Source organism: Salvelinus sp. IW2-2015, unplaced genomic scaffold (genome assembly GCF_002910315.2).
Source record: "Salvelinus sp. IW2-2015 unplaced genomic scaffold, ASM291031v2 Un_scaffold3588, whole genome shotgun sequence".
Lineage (NCBI taxonomy): Eukaryota > Metazoa > Chordata > Actinopteri > Salmoniformes > Salmonidae > Salvelinus > Salvelinus sp. IW2-2015.
The window spans coordinates 28,992-29,996 of NW_019944866.1; the positions used below are offsets into that span (position 1 = coordinate 28,992).

Here is a 1,005-nt window from a genome sequence, read left to right on the forward strand (position 1 = left end):
GCCTGGCTGTCTTCACATTTTGGTTGGATCTTACTGGTGGGCTGGGGCTGTATTCCTACCGTTGGTTGGCCCAACTGTAGAATACAGCCAGGCCACAGTAAGATCCAACCAACTGTAGAATACAGCCAGGCCACAGTAAGATCCAACCAACTGTAGAATACAGCCAGGCCACAGTAAGATCTAACCAACCGACCATTGGGTTAGGGTTAGGGTATTCTACAGTTGGTTGGATCGTACTGTGGCCTGGCTGTATTCTACAGTTGGTTGGATCTTACTGTGGCCTGGCTGTATTCTACAGTTGGTTGGATCTTACTGTGGCCTGGCTGTATTCTACGGTTGGTTGGATCTTACTGTGGCCTGGCTGTATTCTACGGTTGGTTGGATCTTACTGTGGCCTGGCTGTATTCTACAGTTGGTTGGATCTTACTGTGATCTTAATTGAAATCGTAATTTTATTGAAATATGTATAAAAATGGCTCCCAAATGACACTATATTCCCTTTATAGTTCACTACTCTTGTCCGTCGCCCATAGATTCCTGATCAAAACTAGTGCACTATACAGGGAAGGGTGTGTGATTTGAAACACCATGATTTAATCCACTAACCCCAGCTGCCTCAACATGCACCTCTGTGATTGACAGGAGGACCTGAAGACCAGTCAGAGTGCCAGGAACAGGGAGTCTAAACAGATGCAGCAGCTGGAGAGAATGAGACAGAGAAACCCCTCTGACAGACAGATCATTGTATCCTTAATGCTCTCTCACCTATCATCCCTTTACACCAGTCATGTATTAGACTACATTGTTATTCACCTGGTGTATGTGTTCGCGTGTCAATGGGATGAGACTAAACACTAGTAAGGTCATTGGGATGAGACTAAACGCTTGTAAGGTCAATGGGATGAGACTAAACACTAGTAAGGTCAATGGGAGGAGACTAAACACCAGTAAGGTCAATGGGAGGAGACTAAACACGAGTAAGGTCAATGGGATGAGACTAAACAC

At 45.3% G+C, this 1,005-nt stretch overlaps 1 protein-coding gene across 1 annotated transcript in view; it reads left to right on the forward strand.

Moving 5' to 3' along the window:
• cibar1 (CBY1 interacting BAR domain containing 1) overlaps positions 1-1,005 on the forward strand; it is a 31,004-nt gene that overhangs the window by 3,277 nt on the left and 26,722 nt on the right. The window contains exon 4 of the mRNA XM_024143006.2: positions 643-744. Within this exon, the coding sequence (XP_023998774.1) occupies positions 643-744 (102 nt within the window). The remainder of the gene's footprint in view (positions 1-642; positions 745-1,005) is intronic.